General features: G+C 47.1%; 1 protein-coding gene across 14 annotated transcripts in view; it reads right to left on the bottom strand.

Moving 5' to 3' along the window:
- vwa5b2 (von Willebrand factor A domain containing 5B2) overlaps positions 1-27,748 on the bottom strand; it is a 147,172-nt gene that overhangs the window by 77,485 nt on the left and 41,939 nt on the right. For all 14 annotated transcript variants that reach the window (XM_078564040.1, XM_078564052.1, XM_078564053.1 and 11 more), the window contains 2 exons: positions 6,477-6,648; positions 2,690-2,851 (listed from right to left, as the gene is read on the bottom strand). In XM_078564040.1, coding sequence (XP_078420166.1) covers positions 2,690-2,851; positions 6,477-6,615 — 301 coding nt within the window. In that variant the 5' untranslated portion in view covers positions 6,616-6,648. The remainder of the gene's footprint in view (positions 1-2,689; positions 2,852-6,476; positions 6,649-27,748) is intronic.

Genomic DNA, 27,748 nt, shown 5'->3' with positions numbered 1-27,748 from the left:
TATTTCCTCTTTTGGTGCGGAGCCATTGATGGTGGATCAACAATTTTAAACTGTCATTAAAAGAGTCAAGGGGGAGGTTAGGAGAAATTTCTTTACACAATGGTTGTTGGAGCCCAGAATGCTTTGTACTTGGAGTATTTGAAGCAGAAGGGGATACCTGGCCCTGGAGAGATCACGGGCCAGTGGAGTTAGCTATGAATTGTTTTAGCAAAGAGCCCGCACCGATATATATGGCCAACTAGCCTCCTTCTCTAATGTTAACATTTTTGGTTCAAATTACATAGTCATGGCAGGCAGATGAGAAAGAGTTCAGAAATTTCACCTTTTACAATTAGTACAGATCTATTCAAATCAGTAAATATTTGAGGCCAAAGTAAGTGCAGGTTGTTATTCAGACTGCTAAAGGGACAATTTTGGTAAAGTACTGATTAGTTGTGTATTTTAAATTGGAGTGGCGTGTTTTCTTTTCAGGCCTGGTTAACTGCCATATCTGCAACTAATCCATTACTAGATTAATATGTGCAAATGCTTTAAGTAATAATCATACGCATGCAAGATTAATTGTGCAGTGGAATTTCATAACCGCAAGCTAAGCCTCCAATAATTTGAGTGGACAATTTTGAACTCTAACCCAATGCAAATCTATTGTTTGAGATAAAGGAAGTAGTTTTGTTCACATTTTTAATGTTATTTCCCGAGGGCTAAGTTCATAAGGACAGTGATAAATCAACATAGATAAATGTGAAGCATGACATTTTGGCAAGAAAAATAAAGGAGGTTGCATATCTCTAAGAATATAAGAATCTATATGGGGTAGAGGAGCAAAGGGACCTGGAAGTACAAATACACAAATCACTGAAAGTAGCAACAAAAATTAAAAAGTGTGAACCAAGCACTCAGGATTATTTCTAGAGGGATAGAATTAAAAAGTAAGGAAGTTATGCTAAACTTTGGTCAGATAACACCTGGGGCAGAAGCTTCGGCTTGGTGAGCGGGGGCGGGGCCCACTCGCCGAGGCATAAGATGATGCGCGGTGACGTCATTTCGGTCTGCGCGCCCACCGAACTGTCACGGGCCTACTAAGGCCATTTAAAAAGCCAATAACACAATTAGCTGAGCTGCTCGTCCAACCTTAAGGTTGGCGGGCAGGTGAAGAGCCCAGGCGGCCTTCGCATTTTTCATGTAACCTCAGCCACAGGTGGGATGAGGTTTCATGAATGTTCTTAAAGTATTTGAAAATTTTTAAATAAAATTAATGGACATGTCCCAGCTCATGTGCCAGTTTTACATGAGGGGACATGTCCTTAAGTTTTTTTTTACCTTTCCTCAATGTTTTACAAGTGAAAGTAATTGAGGCACCTCTGTGCCTCACGGAGGTTTCCGCACTCTTTTGTGCGCATGGGTGAAAGAGCGCACTCCCCAACTCAGGCAACGGCCCCCTCCACCCACCACCACCCCCACCCCCCGCCCACACAGGGAGTGCTCAACGCTTCTGAATGTGTATCACATTGGGCCGGTGATGATCGGCTGCGTGCCCACCCGCTCCCTCACAACCCCCCACAATGGGGAGGAAATTCTCCCCCTGGAATACTGCATACAATTCGGATCACCATATTATAAAGACATAGGGCAGAAACTTTCACTTGGCAGGTGGGTACGCGCCCGACCTGCTTGAGCGTGAAATGACACGCGTTGACGTTGGCCGAGCGTGCCAACATCAATGTGCAGTCACGTAATAGTTCGGCCAGCGGGCGCGCGCCAGGACAATTAAAAGGCACGTTAAGTAATCAATTAAATTCCGGCCAGTGGTTCCACTTGGGGAGAAGGGCAGAACTAGAGATCACCAAGAAATCAGAAGAAACCTCTTTATCCAAAGAGTGGTGAAAATGTGGAACTCACTGCCGCAGGTAATTTTTTTTTATTCGTTCATGGGATGTGGGTGTCACTGGCTAGGCCAGCAATTATTGCCCACCCCTAACTGCCCTGTTCAGAGGCCATTTAAGAGTCAGCTACATTGCTGTGAGTCTGGAGTCACATGTAGGCCAGATCAGGTAAGGGCAGAACATCTCCTTCCCTATAGGGCATTCGCGGACCAGATGGGTTTTTATGACAATCGGCAATGGTTTTGTGGTCATCATCAGACTTTTAATGAATTCAAATTTCACCATCTGCCCTGGTGAGATTCAAACCTAGGTCCCCAGAGAATTACCCTGAGTCTTCTGGAATATTAGTCCAGTGACAAGCACTATACCTCCCCCAATCGCATAGATGCATTTAAGGCAAGGCTAGACCAGCCTATGAGGGAGAAAGGAATAGGTGATGAGAATAGGAGGAGGCTTGAGTGCAACATAAATATGTGCAATATAAGTGCACAGAATTTTTGGGATGAATAGCCTGCTTCAGCGCTCTATTCCCTCTGTAAGCCAATGTGTTCTCCTTGGCTTGGAACTCTTCCTACTAAGAAACTATACTATACAGTACAGAATAAGATTTATTGGATATCTCTTATACTAGTTCTTACACAGTAGCACCTATACAGGCATTCGGAAGCCTGTAATTATCAAAGTGCAAAAAAGAAATGCATGGTGTTACACAAGCTTTTACATTCATTTGCGGCCCATTTGTGGATTCATTACAGAAACAATCAGATGAGAGTATGATTGGAATGTAATCTATCACCCTGACTTACCATTGTTACACAGAAGAGCCAGGTTGGCACGGCTGCAACAGTCAAAACAGCAGTCTTCTGCTCTTCCTCGATTCTTTATCTGAATCGTTACCGATCTTCCTGCCGTCAAGGCTTCGAAGGCAACCACCGTCTCTGACTCCTCCAACAGGTAAACAAACATGCCTAGAGAAAGGCACCTTTTTAAAAATTCTAGTTTGCACAAGAAGAATTGTGTTCATGGAATAAAGGTTCACGGATTAACTTTAACAGCACAAAGCAATATTTTGATCTTAAGAAAATTCTGTTCACACAGATGGACAGGGGGTTATCATGGAGGAAAACCTCGAGAACTATTCATGTAGGTCTCTGAGTCACAAACAAATGAAAGGCTTGAAGCAAACATGGAAAAATCAACAAAATGGGGTCATATGACAGGAGGCAAAGTTCTGGTAAAAAAATGTCCTTCTACAAATGCTTTCAAAGCTAATATAGTTATTCTCCAGTAAATCTTTGAGAGTTACGTTTAATTATATTGGAAATATTGATTTATGGTCACATGCCAAGCAGTTAGGCCTGGATCGCACCCATCAGTGCTCCCAACACTGACCCTGTTGGAATTTATGAGGTCACAGGGATGGCCTGGGGCCAGTGGGTGTCAATGTTACAATGGGTACATCTCCAACACCTACATCCGCCATATGGCCAGAGAATCCAGCACCTGCCCATTATGTAACTCAGTATAAGGAGATTGATCCAATTTTGTTAAAACAAAGGCTTCCGTGGTCTCAAAAAAAAAGAAAGTCTCGCATTTCTGTGGTGCGCTTCTGGAGGCTGACACTCCTCAATGTTCCAGCCTCTGTTGTTACACTAGGGCCCTTCTGAGCTGGGGAAGCAGGAATTCCTAGAGGAAGGGGCCTCTGCCCGCGCCTCCCCCCCCTCCACCCCACCCTCCGCGCCACACTTCCCCCACCAGCCTCCACTGCCATCAATTGCTATATAGTAGGGAAGGGGAAGGTTTTGCCTCTTGAAGGGTAGGGTTTGATGGACCTGGGTCCCTCCCTTTTCCTAGTCATTTGCACCAGACTTCTCATTAAGGTAGGAGTCCAACCAAAGCTTAAGTTTGGGGCCAATTAGTAAAATTATTTGTGGCAAGTCTTACTGTAATTCAGTATTCATAATCAAAACAAACAATAGGGGAAAACAGTTACATAAAAAGACAACACCAAAGGGGGGGAAAAAAATATGCCAGGCAAAATTGAAGTGAAAGGAAACATTTTGTGGAGACTGTGTACAAGCGACTTACATTTATTTTATTACTTGCAGATCTTCCCCCATAGAATTACTCACAATAATTTGGAGAATAGACAGGAATACTATATTTGTAGCACAGTAAAATGTATTATTTTGCCATCTGAATGTCAGGTCTTGATAGAAATGGTAAGTCTAATAGAAATAAAGGGACGGTACTGAAGGAAGCTGCCTGCAGGTAAAGTGGAGCAAAGCCTTATCTAGTAGAGCCTGGCCTGGCCTGGCCTGGGTTGTCCTTCTAAATCAAATCTAATTCATGTAAATAAGCACATCCTGAGGTTCACTGACAATCTGCTCTCTTGCAGCTTGCTGTTGTTGAATAAATATATCTGAACATGCAACTTGTAACATTTTCAATTGTGATCTACATGCTTTTATCATACAAATAAATTATCACAGAGTTGTGCCAAAAATAAGACTAATTTTACCCTGTATATATTTTCTTAGGTGATGGTTCAACACAGAATCCTCTTCCTCCTTCGGGTACCATGCCCTAAGAGGGTGTTGGCGACCATGGACTTCCAATGGATTGATCCATGATTATATTTTGCAAAGCGCTGCAGTGGTTTGCTGTTGCCTCCTGTAGTATGGCTAACCAGGAAACTCTCCTGCTCTTACTGCCTGCTGTCAGGCATATTGGAAGGATTTACAGGCTGACAGTCAACCTGCTTGGTCATATTACAAAGGCACTTTCTGTGGTCATCAAATCATGAAGTGGGACTTGAACCTGGAGCTTCTGGTTCAGAGGTAGTGAAGTGGGTCAGTGGGGGCTAGGTCAGGTGGTCAGTCGGGGGGAGGGGGAGTGACCAGTTTGGGGTTTCAGGGTATCGGGGTGGGTGTGATATGGGGGGGGGGGGCTGCATTTAATCAGTGGGTGGGTTGGGTGATCAGAGGGTGCAAGGGGGATCAGTGGGGAGAGGTTGGGTGGTTGGTGGGTCAGTTTCCAGGGGAGGATGTTCAGGGGCTGTGGTGTTAGTCAGGGGGTGGGGGTTGCCAGAAGGTAGCAGGGTAGTCGGTGGGGTGGCCAGGAGGGTAGACAGGGGTTGTGTGAGTAGTTGGGCAGTCGGGAAAGTAGTCAGGTGGGTGGGGGGTAGTTAGGGAGTAGTTTGGTGTCAGGTGGGTAGTCGAGGGGATCCAGTGGGGGTCAGTGCTATAGTTAGAAGTGGTTATGCTTCTTCTAACTTTTCCTGGGTAACTATTCCTGTAAGACAGATACAGATGGTTCCCACTGCAGGGTAATTGTCCAACAGAAGTTTGTACTTCCCAGGCAATTGCCGTGCAACCCTTATGCGGGAAATTCAGGTGGGCTGGGCAGGGGGGTGGGGTGTCACTTATGGTCTCACGCAAAGGGAGCCCATAGCTCCTGGTGTTTTCCTAATTCCATTTGAAGCCCATACATTACTAACTCTGATCGGCAGATGTCTCGACAGTACTTTGTCCCTGTGTTTGGTAGAGGCAAAACTAGGATGCATGGTGACAGGAAATGCATTTTCTTGCTGCTAAGAGCAAAATATATCCACAGCTAATGAACACTCGAAAGATGAGGTCAGAAATTGTGAAAAATAATGTAGTTGTCCCTAACTATCACACACTGCAAATTGAGTCTCGAATAACTCAGAGATGGCAGAATTTTCATCAGTGGGGCCATCTCTCTTCATGTTCATGTGTCTGACTAAAGAAAACTGTGGGGGTAGAATTTCTGTTTTCAATTCAGTTAAAAATCTGGGCACAAGCTGAACCCAAAGTTGCGCTAGTTTTGAAAAGTATTTTTTTCTCTCCAGCTGACGCTCAAACTCATTTGCGTGCCCATGAATCAACGCAATCGTGCAGTGTTTTAGAATTTAATATAAAGTAAATGTTGCTTTAAAAAATATCCTTTGATGTATTTAAGTGTGGTAAGTTGGTGCAGTTTGATTAATACAGCTGAAAGTGGGTTTAACATGGAAAATAAGCATTTTAATCAAAGTGCCACCCCTGAGTTGCCCAATTTTAAACGATTGAAGGTGATTTTAAAAATCACTACACTAAACCATTTACTAGTTATTCTTGTGTAAAATAGCTAGTTTCTTAGTAAATTAAACAAAGATTTATATTCAAAAGTTTTTAAAACGTGCCTAATAGAGCCCTTGCACCTAAAAAAGGCTTAAGTTTTAGAGCCTTCTTGTTAAGGCCCACAAACAAGCATAATTAGCAGAAACTCGCAATGGTGATTACTTCAACCTGAGATCATGGTGAGTTTTGAGGGCGGGGCCAGCTTCTAGCTATAAAGATCATGGAAACTTGATGTGCAGCAAACATAATTTGCGCTTAAAACTCCACAATGTTTTATGCTGGTTTGGCTGATTGCAAGTTAATTGGGCCAAAAAATCTAGCGCAACCTAAAGAAAACTTCTGCCCTTAGTCTTTTACACAAAGCTTTTCCAGTCTTCAGTGCTAAATAACCTCCTGATTTGTGATTTTATTTTGTTCTGCTACTTGCATTTGCTGCACAGTTGCTTACCTTCCACTGGCTCCGATTCTGGGTTGGAGTAGGTGAGGCTTGCAGATACCCTGAGGGAGTAACCATTAGTGCAGGCTTTGATGCAGGAAGCTTTCAATGGGAGAGGAGCCCATGTAGATTGATTTAACAAGCCTGGCATTGTGTTCAGGCACAGTATTTATGGATGGTAATCCTGAAACATAAATTTATGTGAACAGAAGGTGAAATTAGAAATATCTGCAGAAGGGTATATGAAAACAAAAATTAGATTGGTCTCTGACATATGTTAATCAAATCTCTCTGTTAAGTAAATAATGTGAAAGAGTTTTGGCATGAATGTTCTGCTGTTTAGGCAGGTTACCTGCAAAAGACAAATGCTACAAATCGTAAATCTTGTTTTGTCCATGTCTAAAATCCAAATTCTCCAACATACCTTGATTCTTATTATGTACTATATGTTTAAACAGAATACATTTAGCAAAGTCACATTTCTTTTAGAACCCTTCAGTAAAAGAAAAGCAACTGAAAGTGCAAGTGTCTTTAGAATATAAGATTACCTACAAAATGAAAATAATCAAATCGGTCACTGTTTCCTTCATCCCCTTCATTACTCAAAGGCATGGGCACAATACAGCTAGACATTCCATTTTGTACTAGGGAGACAATGTTTTACAAATCCTTAAAAATTTTCAACATAATATAATATTCCATTTCAGTGCTTCCCTCAGATACTCATTAGTTCTGAAGGTGCTGTTATGCAGAGATGCAGATAATTTTAATTGCTTTTCCATCAGTTTTTAGTTTTGTACCATGACACTTCAAAATTGCCATTTCAGATTCAGGTAGTATTGTAAATTTACACAATAAATACAGAAAGATTTCCAATACTCAATCACAGAATGACACCTGGAACAGAACCACATTGTTTACATCTCTGTGAATAATTAACAGTAACACTAACATTGCATTTCAGCTGATAGAGAAACATGTACAACAGCTATTATGCTTTCTCAATTTGTTATTCCTCTAAATTTATGATGGATCAAAATTCAATTCTGAACAATGCCCAGATAAAAACAGATATTCTTTCCTTCTGCTAAGAATTAAGTTCTTCAGTGGATTGGTAGGAAACTCTTCTCCTTCACTCTTTTCTGGGGATTTGGGTGGGTTCACGACCTCTGATAGAGTGTAGATGAATGGATGGTAATAAGCTAGAATTGTTTTTTTTTACCTCAAATAGACTAACATCCTTTAAAAGCTATCTCTTTCTGTCAGCCGTTAAATTGAAATGGATCTAGGCAGGCCCATTGAAAAATGTATTCCTGCTTTCCCAAAATGGAATTTGCACTGGTCAATTGGGGAAAAAGAATGCCATCTTTCTCAAATGAACTGTTAAGCAGATTCTGTAGAACTGAACTTCATTTTGGTAGAATTTTGTTACAATATGATTTTTGTCCTTGTGCAAATACCTGGGGGTGGGGAGAATCAATGGAACGAGAAATGTTCACATGAGCAAGAGATGGTAGGACAAAAAGAAACAGCCCTTTTTAGTGATACATTTAACTTTAACATGAACCTGCACACCTCAGGTAGCATTAGCCTATGTACAATATTGAGTAATAAATTCCATCAGTTATTAGCCCTCACAGCTGCAACAGCAGGCAAAGGATGGTAATGTAGTGATCCCAGCAATCCAGAGGTCTGGAATCCTTGATTCTACATCCTTGCAGACATTGTGCATAATCCCTGGCAGATTCTGACGACCAGGTAGGAGGCTGAAATTTTGGGCTCCGCCCCCAAAGACAGGAATGGAAGCCAGGAGGGGACCTTGAAAATACTGGCAGCGGTATACAAATAAATACATCAATTTCAAGGTGCAGACCCTGGCAATAATGGGCAGCACAGGCCGCAGATAGGACAGGAATACTGCTCTCCCTCCAAATGCGATCAATTGACACAGTTTAGCAGCATGCTAAGAGTCAGGGGCTAACCTAAAGGAGCAGACCGGTTACCCACACCTTCAGAAACTGACCAGCTGAAGGTCAGGCAGATAGGTAAAGAATGGAAAGCCACTCATGGCTGTCCCAGGGCATCACCATGGCAGAGAGGGCCTCAGCACTTGTTGTGGTTGTGCTCTTGGCACTGCACAGGTGGCAAGGAAAGGGCATTCAGCATATTTTTGGGCCTTGAATGGGGTCAGCACTTGCCTGGCATCATGGAGACAGAAGAGCAAGAGGCAAGGATGCCAAGGCAGCCATCCAGAAGGAAGGCTCCAGCTGGCAATGGGGCACAAATGGCAGATATTGGGCCCTCTGGCAATGAGGGGCAACATTCTCTGCAGGATGGGCAGAGGAAGGAAAGAAGGACAGGAAGGAAACAAAGGACAAACCCTTGAACAGGATCAACCAGACGAAGATGGAGCTACCTGGAGATGACCAAGAACAGTGTCGGAGAAGACTGCAGGCAGATGTCCAGGCAGATGGTTACAAACATCTGTGCCCTCATTGCTGAAGACCTCACTGCTCGCAACACTGGTCGCCATGCCCTGTCAGTGGCCAAAGTCATTGTGGCCTTGAATGCGCTTTTGGCTCCTTCCAAGGGTTAGCTGCAGACCTTAGCGGCATTTTGCAAATGGCTGCACTGCACTGCATTTCACTGGTCGCTGATGCCAGAGCTGGAGAGCGCATTCATTTAACGACCGACATGGCCTCTCAGGGACAGAGGGCACTGGGTTTATACCTCCATTGCTGGAGTCTCCCAGGTTCAGGACGTCATCGATTGTACCCAAGTGGCCATTAAGGCACCAGTGACCAGCCAGTGAGATCCATCAACATGAAGGGTCTCCACTCCTTCAATATCCAACTGGTCTGCAACAATTCAATTATATCTGAAACAAAATTAATAATAATTATAAACCTATCTGATTGTCATAAAAACCCATTTGATCCACTAATGTCCTTCAGGGGACGAAATCTACCATCCTTACCTGGCCTGGTTGACGTATTACTCCAGACCCATAGCAATGTATTTGACTCTTAACTGCCCTCTGAAATTGCTTAACTAGCCGCTCAGTTGTAGGTGGCACATCATCGCCTGCTGAAGGGCAATTAGGAACGGGCAACATATACAGGCTTTCCCAGTCATGCTCACATCCCAAGAATGAATATAAAAATGCAACTAATTGTCAGAGCCAAGTTAGTCATTGAAAGCCTGCACTGTCACCTGACATCTTTGGGAAGCATGACATAGGCATTGGTAATTAAATAAGGACACGCTGGAATCTATGTACAGATTGCAAAAAAGAGCCTAAACGGAACATGGGGAAGATGATTTAATGGGAGAAAACTTCTAAAACTGGCTTCTTCCCAATGTACCAACCACAAGAAAATACCTGCCCTGATTATGCACCAGGAATACACTGAAAACAGAGAAAGATTTCACCCACTATATGTTCAGTGTGCAACTATAACTCTCTGCTACTCCAGAGGAGTAGCAACAACATTTGCAGGATATGATTTGAATTCATAAACATCCAAGTGTGATGGGAGAGGTAAGAGCTGGCAGATGAAGAGTCATAGCGTCATTATGACACAGATGGAGGCCATTCGGCCCAGCTTGCTATGAGCTTTCAAAACCTGAGATGGTCTTTAAGTTAAATGAATGAGAGTCAAAATGTAGTCCTGTCCCCATCAGCAAATACAATGCTTTTGTTAAATACTGACCTTCATGTGGCTGTGTGAAACCTCACTCCAGATTTCATATGTTCCTTTTAAAGCTTTATTTGCATCTACCATCTGCTGCTTGATCATGAGTTTTCTCTTTTAACAAACTGAATAAAGTGCAAACACCTGGTACCACTGCCAGGTTACGTAAACCATTGAACCTGCCACTTGTGCATAATTAAAGTTATATGAAAGGTCATCCATGATTACTGTTCACAGTTGTTTAGCCCTGAGGATGGTATACAGCACCAGTTGCACCAAGAACAGTTAATCTCACTTCTTTCTGCCTTCGTATTTAAAAGGTGAGTTGAGAGTAATTTTGAATGTCCAGCTGACCTAACTAAATCTCAAGTACAATCAATTCAAAACCATGATCATAGCCATCCATAAAGATGGCATCTGTTAAAGTGAAAACTCTTCTTAAATGTTATAATTTTAAAAGTTGTTTCACATTAAGATATCATAAAGCTTAACACAAACAGTATTCATCTTAACAGCATGTGAGGATGTATAGTGTAAATAAATTACCAGCACTAATCGTGATGTGGAGATGGGATAAATAGGCTAAGGGATAAATTAAGTATGAAATTCTCCTCACTGAAACTTGATCTTCTTTCTATTGTTAAATAGAAAATGCAAAAAGAGGAAAATTATACAGTTGAATCATAATTTTCTTTTACAATTATTCAATCTTCAATGCTCAGTCTTGAGCCCTGAAATCAAAGAGTTCCCAATTTGGAGTGTCTAATAACAGGAGTGCAAATTAGAGAATTAGGTATCCAGGGAGACAGATCAACAGGTTCAAATGGCAGTGCTCCACTTTTCCAGCCATTGGAAAATCAAGAGCACCTCAAATTGGGCAAAGACGAACAACCTCACCTAATTATCGACCACCTCTTCCTCTGAGTTAACTGCATGCCCAGAGCACAGCTTCGTCCATTAAAGATCCTAAACAACTGCCAAATTTTACCAGGAGCACATTTTGAAAGTTGTTTTCCTTCACAATAAAACATGTTGTACTGTTTAAATTACAGAATTAATAATTAAATGGGCTATATTACAATCATCTATAACTCACTGTTTTAATATGACATTAAAGGAATATTGAGTCAAGGATGAACATAAATAGTAAGGACATTTTCAGTATTATAATTTAACTGCATTTGGTGCAATGAATCAAGCACAGGTCTTTCAACTCTGGGACCTGGATTCAGGTCCATCCAGAATTATGGCTAAAAGGGTCCCTTTGTGTTCTACCAGAATTTCATTAACTAGTTTTGATGGTGCCAACTTATTTCCTATCAAACAAGGGCTCACAACATAAGATTGTTTCAAATGCGTTAAGCTGGTTACCACTTAGAGATGGTGCAGTGAAGAGATCTGAACGGGAATGATGACTCTAGGGCTGGAATTTTCCCTTCCTGCCCATGACGGGTTTCGTGGCAGGCGGGAGCAGAGAATCCAGCGGCAGCAAAAAGTTGCAAATCCGCCATCGTAAAAACAAGTCGCAATTCTCCTGACAGTGTGCTCATGGCGAGACGGTTATCCCACCGACTAGTGGTGCGGACGCCATTTGCATTCATTAGCATGTCATGAATGCTCATTAAATCAGCTGCTCGCCGGAATCTTGCCATGCCGTCCGATCTTCCATCGTGCCAGCGGGAAATAATGTCGGCCTCAAATTTGTTTGATTAAAGAGGTGGAGTGCACAAGTCGGACCTCAGTTCACTGGTAAATTTGAGGTGAGTGCAACATACCTGCCATAGCGCCGCACTGTTCTTGTTACAACGGATGCCACTCTGCTGGGGCTGTAAGGTTGGATTGTTCCTTCTCATTGCTTTCGTTGTCCCGAGGAACAGCACTGTGCTGTGGTACTCATGCAGGCCTCCACTTTCAGAGACTAGCACTTCAATTGGGGGTGGGCTGTGAGGCGAGGGTCAGGTTGACAAACACTATGGGGGCAACAGGGAGGGAAGGGCAAACACCATGGGGGCCTCTCTGGGCTCACCTTCTAACCTCTTGTTTTTTTTTGTAAAAATATACTTTATTCATAAAATATCTTCAATCACATTCAAAACCATTTCAAAAACAACATTACAAGGGTACAATCCAGGTTAAACTTTTACAAAATGTATCACCAGGTGCATCAGTACAAACAATATTACAATCATTTACAGCCTTTCATTTTGATCTGTACAGCCCGGGGGGCTCTAAACAGTTCCCAGTCTCTCGGTGCGCTGTGGTAGAAAGGTCTTAGACAGCGACCCTTCCCCATTGCGCCTTTGCGGCAGCTGCCCCAAGCTTTAGTGCGTCCCTCAGCACGTAGTCCTGGACTTTGGATTGTGCCAGTCCGCAACAATCGGTCGGGGACAACTCTTTGCGCTGGAAGACCAACAAGTTTCGGGCAGACCAAAGCGCGTCTTTCACCGAGTTGATGATCCTCCAGCTGCAGTTGATGTTTGTCTCGGTGTGTGTCCCTGGGAACAGCCCGTAGAGCACAGAGTCCTGTGTCACAGAACTGCTCGGGATGAACCTCGACAGCAACCACTGCATCTCTCTCCAGACTTTCTTTGCAAAGGCACAATCCACAAGGAGGTGAATAACGGTCTCTTCCCCACCACAGCCACCTCGAGGGCAACGTGCAGAGGGGGTGAGCCTCCTGGCGTGTAGGAAGGATCTGACGGGGAGGGCCTTTCTCACCACCAGCCAAGCTACGTCTTGGTGCTTGTTGGAAAGTTCTGGCGATGAGGCATTCTGCCAAATGACTTTGACAGTCTGCTCGGGGAACCATCCCACAGGGTCCACCCTCTCCTTTTCCCTCAGGGCCTCTAGGACGTTACGTGCTGACCACTGCCTGATGGACTTGTGGTCAAAGGTGTTTTTCTGCATAAATTTTTCCACCAGGGACAGGTGGTACGGCACAGTCCAACTACTTGGAGCGTTCTGCGGCAGCGTGGCCAGACCCATCCTTCGCAACACCGGGGACAGGTAGAACCTCAGCACGTAGTGACACTTGGTGTTTGCGTACTGAGGGTCTACGCACCGCTTGATGCAGCCACACACAAAGGTGGCCATCAGTATGAGGGCGATGTTGGGCACGTTTTTTCCCCCTTTATCTAGAGGCTTGTACATCGCGTCCCTGCGGACACGATCCATTTTCGACCTCCAGATAAAGCGGAAGATGGCTCGAGTGATCGCCATCGCGCAGGAGTCTGGAATGGGCCAGACCTGCGCCACGTACAGCAACAGCGAGAGTACCTCACACCTGATGACCAGGTTCTTTCCCGCAATGGAGAGGGAGCGTCGCTCCCACATGCCCAGTTTCCTTTTCACCATAGCCACTCGCTCCTTCCAGTTTCTAACGCATGCCCCGGTCCCTCCGAACCATATCCCCAGCACCTTCAGGCCGTCAGCCCTGACAGTGAAGGGGACAAAGGATCGGTCAGCCCAGTTCCCAAAGAACATGGCCTCGCTCTTCCCACGATTTACCTTGGCTCCCGAGGCCAGTTCAAACTGGTCGCAGATGTGCATCAGTCTGCGCACCGACAGCGGATCCGAGCAGAAGACGGCGACGTCGTCCATGTACAGGGAGGCTTTTACCTGAGTGCCTCCACTGCCTGGGATCGTCACTCCTCTTATGCCCGGATCCTTCCTGATGGACTCGGCAAAGGGTTCTATGCAGCACACGAAAAGGACAGGCGAGAGAGGACAGCCCTGCCTGACTCCAGATTTAATCGGAAAGCTATCTGTTTCCCACCCATTGATTGAGACTGCGCTACTGATGTTAGTGTAGAGCAGTTGGATCCAATTTCGAATTCCCTCCCCAAACCCCATTTTGGAGAGCACATCCCCCATGTAGGTGTGCGATATTCTGTCAAAGGCCTTCTCCTGATCCAAGCTGATGAGGCAGGTATCCACACCCCTGTCCTGTACATAGGCAATCGTATCCCTGAGCAGCGCCAGGCTGTCAGAGATCTTCCTGCCTGGCACAGAGCAGGTCTGGTCAGGGTGAATCACCAATTCCAGAGCGGATTTGACCCGGTTGGCGATGACCTTGGACAGAATCTTATAGTCCACATTCAACAGTGAAATGGGTCGCCAATTTCTAATTTCCTCCCTTTCCCCCTTGTGCTTGTAGATGAGGGTGATGATGCCTTTCCTCATGGATTCTGACATACTACTGGCCAGGAGCATACTCTCGTACACTCCTAGCAGGTCTGGGCCGATCAAGTCCCACAGAGCCGAATACAACTCCGCCGGCAAGCCGTCGCTTCCGGGGGTTTTACTCTTCTCGAAGGACTCGAGGGCCTTAGTCAGTTCATCAGGAGTTAGCGGTTTGTCCAGGCTCTCCCGCGTACTGTCGTCTAAGACCTCCGTGATAGAGGACAGGAAGGACTGGGAGGCCGTGCTGTCCATGGGCTTCACGTCATACAATCCGGCATAAAAGGATTTGCTGATCCTCAGAATGTCGGACCGTGATGACTTTACTGAGCCGTCTTCTTCCTTCAGGCTGCTGATCACAGAGCGCTCTCTGTGTACCTTTTGGAAGAAGAAACGTGAGCACGTCTCATCCTGCTCCACGGAGCGGACTCTGGAACGGAAGATGATCTTGGAGGCCTCCGAGGCAAAGTGCGAGGCTTGCTGGCCCTTCACCTCTTGGAGCTCCTCCTTGACATCGACCCCCATCGACTGCAGCCGGAGCAGGTTCTGCATCTTTTTCTGGAGTCGGGACATTTCCCTCTGTTCCTTTCTAGCTTTCTGGGTGCCTTTGAGGATGAAAAACCTCTTGATGCTTCCCTTGATCGCTTCCCACCAGTGTGTCAGGGACTCAAAGAGGGGTTTCACGGTTCTCCAACCTTTGTAATCCCTCTTGAGCTCCTCAATGTTCTCTGGGGTCAGCAGTTGCACATTTAGCTTCCATGCCCCCCTGCCCACCCTCAGGTCCTTCTCCAAGTGGCAGTCCGCCAGAAGGAGGCAGTGGTCAGAGAAGAACACCGGCTTGACCTCGGTGGATCTGACTGTGAATGCACGGGACACAAACAGGAAGTCTATCCTGGAACGAATGGACCCGTCTGGCCGTGACCAGGTGTATCTACGCTGCGCTCCGTCTGCAGGGTTGCTGAAGACGTCGTGCAGCTTGGCATCCTTAACTGTTTCCATCAGGGATCTGGACGTAGCGTCCAATCTGCTGCCGGCCCTGCCGGATCGTCCAGCCGCATCGATGATGCAGTTGAAGTCCCCGCCCAGAATGACCGGCCTGGAGGTCGCCAGCAGCAGTGGGAGCTGCTGAAAAACCTCCAGCCGCTCAGCCCCTTGTGCCGGGCCATACACGTTAATTAACCGGAGTGGAGCGTTCTTGTACATTACGTCTGCTACGAGGAGTCGCCCGCCCACCACCTCCTTGACCTCGGAGACGGTGAAGTTGCCTCCCCGCAGCAGAATACCCAGGCCGGAGGAACGAGAGTCGTTTCCGCCCGACCAGATCGATGGCCCGTGGGACCACCATCGTGACCATTGCCTGTAGGAGCTGAGGTGCGGTATCGCACACTCCTGCAGAAACAACAGGTCAGCTTTGACCTTGGCTAGGTAGTCCAAGGTCGCAACACATCGCGTAGTAGATTTAATGCTACGCACATTTATGGATACAATCTTTAAACCCATTTTAAAGCATTTATTCTCCTACCAAACCCACTGTCTCTGAGAGTCCCAGACCTTTAGTCTGCTCCTTCATACCCGTAGTGAGCTCAAATTCCTTCACTTTGGATGGGCTGAGGTAGATCTCCTTGGCCGTGTTCTGCTCCGGTGGCATCTGGAGGTTCACGTAGAGAGCGGGTTTTGAGATGACCTTTGCTGGAGAAGCTTCTCCAAAACTCACCCCCTCTGGGGTGTTGCTGTTCCCGGCTTCCTGGAGCTGGGGTGCGATGATTGCCTCACTGCTCCCAGATTCCAGGGGCTGTGGTGCACTGGCCTCCTCAGGTTGCAGGCAAAGTTGGGGTGCGCTGGTCTCCTTGTTGTCTCCAATTTTCTGGAGCTCGGGTGTCTCGTCCTCCAACGCCCTGGAGCTTTGCCGCCTCTTCTGTCGGTGCCGCCCTGGCACTTCATCATCCGAAGAGCTGCTGCCCTTGTCATCCGTGTCGGATGGGAGACGCCTCTTGCCGCTTCTCTGGGAAACGCCTTTGCTTCTTCTTCGCTCCCTCTTACTTTTCTTGTTCTTCACCGTCCGCCACTCCCCCTGCTGCTTTTCCACTGCTGCCTCCTCCTCCATTGATTCGCTGTCCTGAGGACTGGGAGGTACAGGGGGTAGTGCTGCTGATTGGCTCTCTGTTGCCTCAATCTCTTTCTCCACCTTGTCTCTCTCTGTGTCCTCCTTTGTCCCGTTGAGCTCCCTGGGGGCCTTGGTGGTTGGAGTGACACGAAAAATTTCTTCTGCTTCCCCCTGGTCGGCTTTGGCTGCCTGTGCGTAAGTACAGCAGCGTTTGGGGCAGGTCCTGTAGAGGTGACCTGCCTCGCCACACAGGTTGCAGCACTTGGCCTGTTTGCAGTCTTTTGTCTGGTGCCCTTCCTGTTTGCAGATCTTGCAGAGGGAGGCGCTGCAGTTGGCCGCCACATGACCAGCCTTGCCGCATGAGCGACAATGCTTGGGTTGCCCAGCGTAGACCAGGTAGCCACGGTTTCCCCCGATAGTGAAACTGGAAGGAGGGTGGAAAATGGCTCCCTTACCATCGGTCTTTAGCGTGACCTTAAACAGGCGTTTGCCTGTCCAGATCCCCAGGTCGTCTCAAATCTCGGTGCCGCTCCCCACCTTATCGACGTACCTGGTGAGGAAGGTGACCACGTCGGCGACAGGGACGAAGGGGTTGTACACATGCACCATCACCACACGTTCCCGTTGCAACGGCAGAGAAAAGTGCGGCTCCGCCGTCAGGATCTTCATCTCCGGCAGGTCTCTCTTCTCCTCGAACACCCTCAGGAGCTGGACGCAGTCTGCCACCCGCTTGAACGTCACGTCAAAATAACCACCTTTGCGGGAGTCATGCAGGGTGAAGATCTCCGTAGCTTCGAAGCCGCACGCCTTCAACAGGATCCTCCTGGTGAAGAAGCCCCGATCCATAGGTGATCCTCCCTCGCTGTGGTTCACCGTGACTCGGACGGTGATAGGTAACCCACGGTATGGATTTCGATTGGTTATAGCCCTTCCATCCCGACCTTGCCTTGGTAGGACCATGGTGTCGCCCCTGCAACACTTGATCTTAGCCAAAAGGCCTTCTAACCTCTTGTTGCTGCAGGAGTGAGCAGGAGTCTGCTTAGAAAGAAAGCTGAAAGCCAATGGCTTCATTAGCACTATTAAAGGGCTACTCAGAACTCAGTGGCTACACATCACAGTCGCTGCATCTCAAGTATAATACATAGGAATGTAGGCAATAGTGAGGGAGGCAAAGCTATATCATATATGACATTCCATCAATGAAAGCTTGTCATGTGTTCACGAAGTGTGACACTCCTAATGGGCCAAAGGGCATCCACTCATTAACCATGAGCAACTGGTTGGTCATTAACATGCCATATCAGAGATTGGAGCACAGAGCTAGGTTGGGTCAACCATGTCACCTAAACTTTAGCAACCCATGCAGGGCTCAAGATGTTACATATCTGTGTTGCCATCTTGGTCCCCTCGATGTGTGAGCTAGTGTCTCAGGGACAAGGCGGCATCAACCACCATGCAAGTAGGGCAGTAAAACTATGGACCCTTACAGTCTCCAGATGTGTCATCCTCTGAGCTTTGCTTTCTTGCCCCTTGAATCATTAATGTCTTCAGTGTTTCCTTTCAGACAGAAGGCAAAAGCAGATATAGATCCAGGGCTCAATGCTGCCTTTGTCAGGGTCCTAATGCAAATGGAGGCAGCAAAGGAGGGAGAGGTGACTCTGCACGCAGCTCCAGCAGGAGGGACATGGTCAAGCAGAGCCACAGCATGAACAGGAGGGTCAGGAGGAGAGTTCCAAACAACGGGGGCAACTCGCCAGACCTAGGGTTTGTTGTCCAAGAGTCTCCTATTTACAAATGAGTGAGAGGCAGTGCCGTGCACGTCTGTGCTTGTCCAGAGATCTGGTACATCACATGTGCCACATTCTTCGTGAAGACCTGATACCATGTGGAATTGGAGGGTATCCTCTGCCAGTGGCTTTGAAGGTGACCACTGCACTCAATTACTTGGTCTCTGGTTCTTTCCAAGGATCAACAGGTGGCCTGTGTGGCATTTTTTTAAATTCATTCAAGGGATGTGGACTTCGCTGGCTGGGCCAACATTTATTGCCCATCCCTAATTGCCCTTGAGAAGGTGGTGGTGAGTTGCCTTCTTGAACCGCTGCAGCCCATGTGGTGTAGGTACACCGACAGTGCTGTTAGGAAGGGAGTTCCAGGATTTTGACCCCGTGACAGTGAAGGAACGGTGATATATTTCCAAGTCAGGCTGGTGAGTGACTTGGAGGGGAACTTCCAGCAGGTGGTATTCCCATCTATCTGCTGCCCTTGTCCTTCCAGTTGGTAGTAGTCGTGGGTTTGGCATCTCTCAGTCTGCAACACATTGATGCATAAAGGAGGTCACAGATGCCCTTTACAGGAAGGCCCATCATTATGTCAGGTTTGCTCTGGATGAAGATAGCCAGGCTGTAAGATTCACCAGCTTTGCCACCATCTCAAGCTTCCCTAGAGTGCAGGGTGCAATAGACTGCACCCATGTGGTTATATGGGCTCCATGTCTGCAGGCCCTAATGTTTATAAACCACAAGGGCTATCATTGGATCAATGTGAAACTGGTATGTGATCACCGGAAGCACATACTGCACGTTTGTGCATGGTACCCTGGGAGTTGCCATAACTCCTATGTCCTGAGTCGCTCCCAGGTGCCTGAGCTTTTCAAGAGGCCACTACGTCTGCAGGAATAGCTGCTTGGGGATAAGGGGCCCAGCTGAAATGCTGGCTGATGACACCGGTGCATCACCTTCAGAGTCGTTCGAGAAGAGGTACAACGCTGCTCACAGGTCCACAAGCTCCCTTACATCGCATACCATAGGGCTTCTGAGGGTGCATTTCAGATGCTTGGACCACTCAGGTGGCTCACAACAATACACTCCCGACAGGGTTTCCCGCATCATCACAGTGTGTTGCATCCTTCACAACCTGGCAATGACAAGGCTCTGCTGCAAAGCAGCTAACGGAAGTTGGAAAGCCACCATTGATGCTCACAACAGATGATGGTCGAAAGGGTAGGAGAGGAAGGTCTAGGATCGACTGGGAGAGGAAGAGGTGTCATAGGTTGAGGATGGAGGAAGCAGTGAAGGTGTTGGGGAGAAGAGGTTGTGGGGGAGAATGAAGGTGTCTGGGGGTGAGGTTGGAAGGGGGGAATGAAGGTTTCGGGGGGGTGAGGTTGGGAGGGGAAATGAAGGTGTTGGGGGGGGGCGGTTGGGACGGGGGAGGAGAGGGTAACGGGAAGAAGATGACAACTAGGGAGGTAGGTGTAAGTAGGGTGGAATGTGTAAGTGAAGGAGGTCGTGGGGGGAAGGAGAAGGAGTCCAGGGGGAGGAAGGGGTGCGGAGGGAGGGAGGGAGGGGTAAGAGCGGAGGAAGGAGTCGGGAAAGGGGAAGGAGTAAAGTTGGGGGAAGAAGTGAGGGCATCTGAGGGAGTCAAGTAGAGGTAAGGAGTAAAGCTGGAGGAAGAGATAAGGCTGGAGGAAGGAGTCGGAAGCGAGGAAGGAATAAGGGTGGTGGAAGAAGTAAGGATGTCTGAGAGAGTAAGGAAGGAGGAGGGACTAAGCAAGGGGGAGTCCAGAGGATGGGAGGACTAAGGGCCCGGGGAGGGGTCCACGGGGGGGGACGGGTTTGGGGGGGAGCGATTCCAGGGTGAGCGGAGGGGTTCCGGGGCAGAAGGGATTCAAGTGGGGGGAAGGGGTTCCGGGAGGGGGGAAAGGCGTTCTTGGGGGGGGGTGGTGGTGGTCTGGAGGGGTGTACGTCCAGGAGAACATGGGAGGGAGGGGTCTGATGGGTCCATGACTGCCTCCTGGGGAGAAAACTGAGAGTGGAGTGTGGGTATAGAATGAGGGAATGGTGAGAATGACCGAGGGCAGAGTGAGGCGGTAGGTTGGGAGGGTGAGGGTTCGACAAAAGCTGTAGAAGGGACAGCGAGGGTGGTTGGTGGGGACTCGGAGGCAGACACGGACCCTGGGGTGGGAGGGAGGAGGTCGGGGAGGTTAATCTGGATGGGGGTGGGATTTTCGGGAAGGAAGGGAACGTGCACTTTCACCTGGACATCCCTGAAGGAGAAAGGTTGTGGCTGGTAGGTCACGGAGCTGAGGTGGAAGGTGATGCCGGGGGGTTAACATTGATGGGGGAAAAGGAAATGGGTGATGGAGGAGGGGAAAAGATGGGGGAGCTGACAAAAAAGTGAATCCAGACCATGCTGTCCAAATGAAAAGTGAAACGAGGGTCGTGGTGGGCGAGATCAGGTGCTGCATGGGAGTGTGATCAGTGGGTCAGCAGAGATGCAGGTCAGCTCAGATGGACAATTGAAAGCGAACCCCAGCAGGTAGCATTGAAAATGCTCAGGGCATTGAGATGAGTGTGATGGATGAAGGCTCTGTGTGCGTGGGAGAGAGCCTGCACAAGGCTCCAAAAGGCCCTGCCACACACACACTTCTCCCTCCAGAATTACTCATGGGCCAGCTGCTCCCTGCGGTGACAGAGGGCAAGGTTGAGGGGGTCACAGGCAAAGGGGACTCAGAGGGAGGGGACAGCCTCTGAAACTGAGCGGGTGACCCAGGGGGGGTCCAGCTGTCACTCCTCCTCCCTCGGGTCCCCAGGGGCCCCGGCCTGACTCCTCGAGGGGAAGGAGCACCTGGAGGGAAGTCGAGGTGCCCTGTTTCCCTCACGTATTGCCACTGCAGGAACTCACTCATGGCTACTGCAAAGGAGTGCAGGTCTGCACACATCTCCACGTTCTGCTGGACCAAGGTCTCCATGGCGTCCACCATCCTCCCCATGGAGACCTGTGTACGAGCACATGTGGTCACCACTTCATCAGAGATCAGACGGATGCACTCCTCCAACTCGCATGCCACTGTTGAGTGCTTCCAACAGCTCTGCATGATGTTCCCCCACCTTCTGCTAATTCACCAGGATGAGTTGGAAGGCCAAATCCAGAGTCTCGTCATCTGACTCGGACCTCACAGATGCCTGATCCCCAGCAGTCCTCCGAGTGCTGGGAGCTTGCCCGAACCTGCCTCCTGCTGCTGCGGACATGTGTCTGTGCGGTGACCATCAGATTGTGAACCCAAAACTGCTCTAGGTCTAGATCCCACCGAGGTTGTGTCTCTGTGATGGTGGAGGGTGTGAGTAAGCGTTGTGACATATCTTCCAGCATTCTTATTTCCAGCTCTTCAATGGCAGAGGTGTCCTCTTAGCTGGAGGTGAGGACTGGATGGAGCTGAGGGACTGGCTGGCTGAGGGTGTCGGTTGCTTGGCAGAGCTCCCTGTGAACCAAAGTAGAGATAATTAGTGCACGTCAGCAGAGTCACAAGCAGGAGAGAGAGCACTCACTGTTGCGTTGAGAGAGGGATGTTGTGGTACAGGATCCTCACGAGGTAGTTCACCATCAAGTTCACCATCACCACAGGCATGGCCCATGCCCTCACCAGTCAGCGCAGTGGCACACTCCTCAAAGTGAGTGAAGGGCCTAATGTGGGCCACTCCACCCCCAGTCTGAGACCTCTCCCTGCCAATGTGAGCAGGCTTCTCCTGCATGGATACAGATGGAGAGAGTGTGAGCAGGACACATGGCACTGCCTGGAATGTTTGTGTGGTGAGCGGAGACATGGACAGGATGGGGACGTAAGCTCGAGAGGATATGAGCCTGATGGAGATATGAGGGTGTGTGAGAGTTAGTGGTGCTGTCCCTTGAAGTGTGAGATCCCTGTGGATGTGTGGTGGGTTTGTGAGTGTGTGATTTGAGAGTGATGAGAAGAGTGAGTTACTCTGGTGGAATAGATGAGACCATTCATCCTGTAGTGGCACTGTGTGGCTGTCCTCTTTTGCAGAGCATTGGCACTGACCACCACTGCCACCGCCTACCAGGCTGAATTGGTGATATTGCTGGCCCTCCTGCGGCCAGAGTGGGGGTAGAGGACGTCATGGCGGGTCTCCATGGCGTCCAAAAGGCACTCGAGGGACACGTCACTAAATGTGGAGGCTGCAGTCTTTTTGCCTTTTGGGGCCATCCTGTCTTCCGCGCAGCAGCTAGGGGCTGGAAGCCCTGAGAGGTGTGTGTGTGGCTGGACTTTAAATATGGTGCCTGGTGTGATGAAGCGGTGAGGTGATGGCATGGTGGGTGAATGAGAGCCCGCCCGCCATGGAAATGGCGCATTTCCCAGGAATGCATAATTAATGCGGTGGATTTGGGACCAGACAGCACGAAAAGCCACCATTGTGGCCAGCGGGTAAAATGTCGCTACCACACTTAGTGAAAATCTGGGACTCCTCCGCCCTTAGTTACATTATGGGAAAATTCCACCCTAGATGTTTGAAATGTTATCTTGTGCTTTTTAAAAAATAATTTAAGCATATCTCTCAATATGGTTGCCTTAAAGATAAATGTATATTTTTATCTTAATATACGTCCTAATGCATGTTTCTTACTCTTTAAAAGGAAATGCCTAATGAAACTTGTCAGCTTTTACACTGCATTCAACACTGGATATAATCAATCAAAATCTTTTGACCTTAAAGGATTGGGGGGAAGAGGTCGAAACAAAACCATTGAGAGCTAGGTAAGGACCACACTGGCATGTGAGAAGAAACTAGCCTTACTGATCTACGATGGATTTTTAAAAAATTTAGGCTGCCAACAGTTAAAACAGAAACTCAGAAGCATTGATAGCATGAGTTTTAATAAGTATTTGCTAAAGGGAAAAAATGAACAACGTTTATATAACTCTCAGAAAGACTATTATCAGCCAAAATTTCTAACCAAATGATTATGTTCCTCAGATCTATTACCATAAATTGTCCCTCAACATGGCAGAGATTTGTTGTACGAAGCATATGGTATGGAAAGGAACAAAGATTGACTCCTAATCATTAGAAGCTGATGGAAAGCAGGATTGAGAGACCACAGGTTGTGGTGAGAAGGATCGAAATGATAATCTGATGTTGACTTTAATATTGATCTTTCATTGATAAATTCGTGGTAAACCCAATCTACTTTATAATGTATAAGCGATTGAAAATTTAAATAAAGATTTGTACAAATTTGCTTATTTTTATTTCAATCAAAGATATCCCCAGATAACTGATAGTCACGTTTGCAAGGTATGGTTTCTGTATGGTAGATATGGACACCAGCCATTTGTTAGATGCTAAATAACTCTTAGGCTAAACCTGCTACTTCAATGACCAAAAGACCATGAACCAATTGTTGGCCAAACTTGAAAAATCTATAGCTGCAAATATTACATAGTATTAACAGGCCAGAAACAGGCCATTGAACCCAACAGGTCCATGCCCGAGTTTATGCTCCACACAAGTCTTGTCCTATCCTTCTTCATCTTACCCCATCAGCATATTCTTCTACCTCTCTCTCACCTCTGTATTTATCTTGCTTCCTCTTAAAGATAGGTCATCGCAAATACTCCTTGTGGTAGTGAGTTCCACTTCTCAACACTCTCTGTGGGAAGATACTTCTCCTGAATTGCCTATTGATATTATTAGTGACTATTTTATATTGATAGCCTCTCGTTCTGGTTACGCTCTCATTTGGAACCATCTTCTGTACATCTATTCTATTAAACCCTTTCATAATCTCAAGATAACTATCAGGTAATTTCTCAATCTTCTCCTTCAAGAGGCGCGGTCTCTCCTGATAGCAGAACTGAGAGGCTATACCTATCATTCTAGTAAATCATTTTGCATCATCTCCAATGACTCTATAGTCTTTTTATAAAATGGAGACCAAAATCTAGACCAAGGCCTGAATTTTTGTGCAGATGAGAGACTCCCAATCTTGGCAAAAATGGCTGTGGAGGCACGAATCTGCAAGTCCCGCCCCTGAACCCGGCTCCTTCCATTTTCATGGGGGCGGGGGGGGGGGGGGGGGGGGGCAAGGAGGGCTGGAGGGCTGGATGGATGCAGATTTTAAATTGTACCTCCGTGGTTCACAGAGGTAACTGAATATGTTAAAGCACAGCTGACTCAGTCAGATCTGATTTTCACTAGTGGGATGTCCAAAACATTACTTGTGCACTTTAGACCTGGTATGAGAAGATCTAAACTTACTGGAATTCTTTGAAGAGGTAGAGGACCCCTTTGGAAAGGTTAGGTACCCTTATGGATATGATCCAGGGACACCTTTGGGATTGGTTAGATCCCTTTGGGATTGTTACAAGCAGACATGAATGTGTGTAAAATGTGCAAAACTCATTGGAACTGTCAGGCTTATTGAAGCTGTCAAGAGAGCTGCCAAAGGGAGCTGTCAAAGGCATTTAAATCTTAGCCCTTTAAACATTTGAGAAAACTGCCTGCAGTGTTAAAAATTCAGTGCTTGCTATTCCACTCTGTCTGTTGACATAAGCCTGAAGGTTACCATTATAGAGTTAGTGCTGAAGGACAGATTTCATGACCTACCATTATCACAGCAGGATGCCTGTCCGTTCACAGTTTGATTGACAGCTCCAAGTGCTTTTAAACCTTTGAAGCGAGACTACAAATACAAATGCATGTTCTCACAAGGGATTAAAGAAAGTTAGATGTAGTGAGTGGGCTTTTATCAATGGGAGTGTTTTTTTGAAATAGTGAATTCAGCAATTGACACTTAAGAACTCATGGGTGGAGTGGGCAGATAGGTGGCAGGTGAAGTTCAATGCAGAGAAATGTGAGGTGATGCACTTTGGTACAAAGAACGTAGAGAGACTGTATAAAAAGACAATACTATTCTGAAAGGTGTGTAGGAGCAGAGAGACCTGGGTTATATGTACATAAGTCATTAAAGATGGCAGAACAGGTAGAGAGAGCTGTTTCTAAAGCATACATTATTCTAGGCTTCATTAATAGGGGTACAGAGTATAAAAGCATGGAGGCTTTGATAAACTTATATAAGACACTGGTTAGATCTCAGCTCAAGTATTGTGTACAGTTCTGGGCACCACACTATAGGAAGGATGTGAACGCATTGGAGAGAGTGCAGAAGAGGTTTACGAGAATGGTTTCAGGGACGAAACACTTCAGTTATGAGGAAAGATTGGAGACGTTGGGACTGTTTTCTTTGGAGAGGAGAAGACAAAGTGGAGTCTTGATAGAAGTTTTCAAAATCATGAGGGGTCTGGCAGAGTACATAGGGAGAAACTGTTCCCGCTCGCAAATGGATCATGAACCAGAGGGCATAGTTTTAAAGTGTTTTGCAAAAGAAGCAAGAAGCAAGCAGGGTGAGAAAAAACTTCTTCCACAGCGAGTAGTTAGGGTTTAGAATGCACTAACTGGAATTGTGGTGGAGGCAGGTTCGATTGAGGCATTCAAGAAGTCATTGGTTGATTATTTAAATAGAAACAATGTGCAGGGTTACAGGGAAAAGGCAGGAGATTGGCACTAAGTTAAAATGCTCAAGGAGCCGGTGCAGACACGATGGGCCAAATGGATTCCTTCTGCATCATAACAATTCTGTGATTCTGCAATTCTGAGTCCTACTCATGGTGGAAATTGGGTGAGTTGGCATGGAGGGTGTAAAGGTGGTGAGCATGGGGGCATGGGTTGGCACTAGGTTGGCATAAGGGCTATAAAGAGCTATGGGGATGAGTCAGGAGCATAGGTTGTCATGGAAAGGATGGGGGTCATGGGAAGTGGGCAGAGGAGCATAGGTTGGCATGGAAGGTATGAGGGGCCATGGTTACTTTTATTCATTTATGGGATGTGAGCATTGCTGGCTAAGCCAGCATTTATTGCCCATCCCTAATTGCCCTTGAGAAGGTGGTGGTAAGCCGCCTTCTTGAACCGCTGCAGTCCATGTGGTGTAGGTACACCCACAGTGCTGTTAGGAAGGGAGTTCCAGGATTTTGACCCAGCGACAGTGAAGGAATGGTAATATATTTCCAAGTCAGGGTGGAGAGTGGCTTGAAGGGGCATTTCCAGCAGGTGCTGTTCCCATGTGTCTGCTGCCCGTGTCCTTCTAGATGGTAGTGGTCAATAGTTTCTGGTCAATAGTAGCCCCAGGAAGTTGATAGTGGGAGATTCAGTGATGGTAATGCTATTGAATGTCAAGGGGCGATGGTTAGATTCTCCCTTGTTGGAGATGGTCATTGCCTGGCACTTGTGTGGCGCAAATGTTACTTGCCACTTGTCAGCCCAATGCTGGATATTGTCCAGATCTCGCTGCATTTGGACATGGACTGCTTCAGTATCTGAGGAGTCATGAATGGCGATGAACCTTGTGCAATTATCAGTGAACATCCTCACTTCTGACCTTATGATGGAAGGAAGATCATTGATGAAGCAGCTGAAGATGGCTGGGCCTCGGACACTACCCTGAGGAACTCTTGCACTAATGTCCTGGAACTGAGATGACTGACCTCATGGAGGATATGAAAGAGTATGGCCGGGTGCTAGAGGGCACGAATTGTCATGGAGCATATGAGGGGCAAAAGAGATGGGTAGAGGGGCATGGGTTGGCATGGAGAGTTTGAGAGGCATGGGAGGGTGGGTAGGGACATACGGTGGCATGGGTTGACATGGATGAGCATGGGGGTTGGGGAGAGGTGTTGTCAGGGCTGGAGGGCTATTTTTTGTTTTATACCTTTATTCCATAGCTTTGACAAAGTGCCGGAGCACCGAGGCCAGGCTTTCACCCAGCCTGCCTCTGCATCCGGCAGCCTCCAAACTCTTTCCGCAGGCAGTGTCCACAACTTGCATTTTCACCCAACCTTCCCCTCCCCTGCTCCTGCTCCCCTCATCCTGCCCCATCCCAGAACAAAGATCCAAACCTCCAGGGTAATTTCTCCCAGGTCAGGTTTGCAGAGTTGGGAATTGCCCCAACTTTGCGTACCTGACCTTCCTCTTTTTGAGAGGGAAATCTGAAACTGATTTCAGATACGGACATGCCTTATTATGATTGTTCAGAGTGCCATTACTATTTGAATATTTTCTCACAGGAACTGGTCCCTTTTGGAGCCAAGCTGCCTACTTAGCGGAGCCTAATCATTGAATCACTGTTGAATCTCATCAGGTCTTGGGATTCATTTCTAGAGGGACAAATAGAAAGCAGTTGTACACTTGGTGCTGAATTTTCTATCTGGACAGTAGAGTGGAATATCATACTGACCTACAATTGAATTACAAATCCTGCCCAAAATGACTCTTCTATATGTGCTATATGAAACTAATTTGTCTAATCTCTACCCAGTTTCTGGTGGGTAATGGCTGCAACATAAAATCTTAAAGATGACTAGTCAAATGATAATATTCACACTGGAACAGCATGAGATGCTACTCTAAGGTTTAGACAAAGTAAATGGAGCTTAACTATGCAATTAATCTTTGGCG

Source organism: Cetorhinus maximus, chromosome 19, assembly GCF_964194155.1.
Source record: "Cetorhinus maximus chromosome 19, sCetMax3.hap1.1, whole genome shotgun sequence".
NCBI lineage: Eukaryota > Metazoa > Chordata > Chondrichthyes > Lamniformes > Cetorhinidae > Cetorhinus > Cetorhinus maximus.
Note: the sequence above shows the minus strand (reverse complement) of the source record. Positions and strands in the feature narration are given on the sequence as shown.